This window comes from Triticum urartu, chromosome 1A, assembly GCF_056163025.1.
Source record: "Triticum urartu cultivar PI428250 chromosome 1A, HENAU_Tu73, whole genome shotgun sequence".
Classification (NCBI taxonomy): Eukaryota; Viridiplantae; Streptophyta; class Magnoliopsida; order Poales; family Poaceae; genus Triticum; species Triticum urartu.
Genome location: NC_141873.1, coordinates 572,158,165 through 572,161,234, shown reverse-complemented (window position 1 = coordinate 572,161,234; position 3,070 = coordinate 572,158,165). Strand labels below are relative to the sequence as shown.

Sequence of the window (3,070 nt, the reverse complement as noted above, 5' to 3'; positions counted from 1 at the left end):
GAATTAATCCATGCATCATATGGCCTAACTTTGTACATGAGTTTGGGTCAATTTCATGTCTATTTATTATTAAAATTATTGTCATGCCATGAAACACAAGACAAGTCACTGACCCAAGCTTGCAAAGATGCCATATCCATGTTGCTGATATGAATATGCATGTTTTCACCAAGTCTTGTGTCTGAATTAAAACTGAGCATTTTTTCTTGATGCTATCCATGGATCTAGAACTCCTATGAATTTGCTCATGTTGGATGTTTTGTTCTCCATCATTTGTACTAGCATTCCGTGCGATTAGATGCCATGACAAGACCCCTGGCATATTTATTTTCTTGCCTCCAACATCACATGTGTGTTTTGCAGGAAAAAACCTAGAGTTCACCAGGCTGGCTGAAGTTGTGAGGCTGGGAGGCTGATGGTGCTGCTACTGGCTGATCCTTCTTCTTTCAGTTTTTGTTCGTCATTTCTCTAGCCGTTGGACCAGGGCTACTTCCCTATGTGCTGTTAATGTATTAAGTAGTTCCTTCGAATTTGTAGTATTAGTTAGTTTGAATGTGGAAGTACCTTAATTTTTAGGAACAAAATATTGCTATGTATGACCAAGGGTTTCATACCTTAATCTTTGGATAATTAATTATGTGAACTGTTGGATGTGGCGCATAACGAAACGCCTCTACCATTGATACTAGTTCAACATGTCGGTCCAATTAGAGACCAGCCACTACCATATAGAACAGTTAGCATTTCATACTACAACCTGGCACGTACAAAACATCACACAGTGGAACATCACACATCCCTAAGCACCTTGCATTGTACAAGGTTTTAGAGACAAGCCTCTACCATATATAACAGTTACCATGTCACACTACAGCCTATAAAACATCACACAGTGGAATAATCATAGCTAGTAGAGCATTAGTTACCAGTTAATAATAGTTGCAATCCATCACAAGCAATAGTACCTAGATATGAGTAGATATAGGTACGGTAATACACGACAAGTACTCGCAAACAAGAGCTAACATAACAAGTTCATTTCACATTGATACATGGCCCACCCCAGTTCTAAATGAGGTGGATGGTGATCATCATCCTCAAGTCATGGCGACGGGTGTTCGCAACAGTGAGTAGGATGGCCTGTCCTACCCGAAGATTCTTGGCACAAAGGAACTTCTTCCACCCTGCCCTGCTCAAGACAGTGCGACCGTCCGTGTCCACTGCATAGGCACAGTTGGTGATGGAGCCCGTTCTGGTAAGGCGTAGTCCAGTAGCCATGCCTTCTTCGGCTGGGTCGATGCCACAGCTATCAAGTAACCTCTTAGGTAATTTCTGAAAACAGTTGACATGATATATGATCATGTCACGTGCAATTATCAACAAAGCATACACTTCAAGACACATATATCATTGGATTCAACACTGAGCATATATATCATCACATCACTACACTATACGCCAAGCATCAAATTACTACAGTAATTAGGCATATCATTAGATTACTGCGTACACTAAGCATATCATCGCATATTACTACACTACATGCATGTCATAAAATTCTTCACTAAATGAATTCTAAACTAGGCCTCTCATCACAGTACTACAACATGCATATCATATGAACTACTACACTAACTAAGCATGCATATCATGTAATTACCACACTAAGTAACATACCATGATATGCCGTTTAACATTCGTCCTTGTGAGGCGGGTCACAAATGGCTTCCCTAGGTAGTCTTCACGTAGCGGAAGCATGTCCCAGAGGTTGCCGATTTCCTCGTCGCCCAGTCTGAGTCCTTGGGCATACAGGTATTCAAAAAGTGGGTTCTCATCATCATCTGAATCGTCATCATCTGAATCAGCACCATCTTCCTCCTCATGAACTTCATCCTCACTATCCGGAATCAAATTTAGATAGATAACAGAAATCATGGGCCTATCTCTTCTGAAGGAGAAGCTGATCAATTCACCCCCACTAAGACGCATGCGGGCGATGAAACGATCCCAATCATCTCCTCCTATCTGGGTTATCTTTCGCCCCTTCTCGACCTGCATAGTGTATGGGCCCCCAAGAGCGTCGAAGGTCACGGTGTCTGCGACGAGCTCATTGAATGCCAATCTCACATTGCATGGTACAATCTGTGTAAGATAAAAACAAATAACAGACACAATACATTAGTGGAAATAGCAAAAAAAAACAAAAAGAATTTACTGTCAGAAGGTTCATATAAATTGTTACCGCTGCAAAAACAAAAGAAGGCTGGAAGTAGATGCCGAACAGCGTGGCAGTAGAAAGGCTGGTCCGGCACCGTGAGTTGCAGCGTCCACATTGTGCTTCCTCCATTCTACACAGAACATGTTGAACTCTAAGTTGAATTGTACATAATACAATACAAAGATCATACATATAATAAATCATAGTGATAACCTATACTGGCAATGGCCAATCAATCTATTTTCTATCATCTACGTAATAAAGCAATGCCAATGACAATGGCAATGCCCTTCTCATCTAAACCCGGGAATAGTTCGGCATCCAAACTAAAACCAGTCTAATCCATGGCACACATCAAAACCAAACCAATCCAGATATTTTCATTTAGAATCTAGACCAAACCGAACTATACATGCTCGTCATCCAACCCAGTCCAAACCGTTTTCAACTTTTGGATTGAATCCAAAGGTTCAAACCGTGGACAAAGCCATATGCGAGGGCACGTCATGAATCTAGATCAGACATGGCGTCAAAGCTTGAGAGAGCCGACGAGCTCCGGCCGGCAACAGCGGCTCTTGGATTTGAAGCAGTAGTAGGTGGTAGTGGCGGCTCAAACTAATTGATTGATTTGGTCTCAAACCATAGAAACCAAATCAAGATCCAATCCAAAAACTAAGTTTCAGTCCAAACCAATTGGCTCAGATCCGCCTCCGTAGGGAGACGCAGTTGGGGAAGGGGAGAAGAGGGGAGATCTCACGTACTTGCCGGAGTTGGCGGCGGCCGCGCTCCGGCAGCGAAGAGAGGGGTCGTCGGGAGATGGCGGCGGCGGCGCTGGTCGAGAAGGGGAGAAAG

General features: G+C 42.9%; 1 protein-coding gene across 1 annotated transcript; it reads right to left on the bottom strand.

Annotated features, from left to right (window-relative positions):
- Nucleotides 1-950: 950 nt before the first annotated feature.
- On the bottom strand, nucleotides 951-2,347 carry LOC147992889 (uncharacterized). The gene is made up of 3 exons (XM_087541743.1): nucleotides 2,243-2,347; nucleotides 1,678-2,142; nucleotides 951-1,332 (listed from the first exon to the last, which is right to left on the bottom strand). Exons 1-3 carry the CDS (start codon nucleotides 2,345-2,347, stop codon nucleotides 1,069-1,071), a joined length of 834 nt encoding a protein of 277 aa, XP_087397869.1. The 3' UTR covers nucleotides 951-1,068.
- Nucleotides 2,348-3,070: the final 723 nt, after the last annotated feature.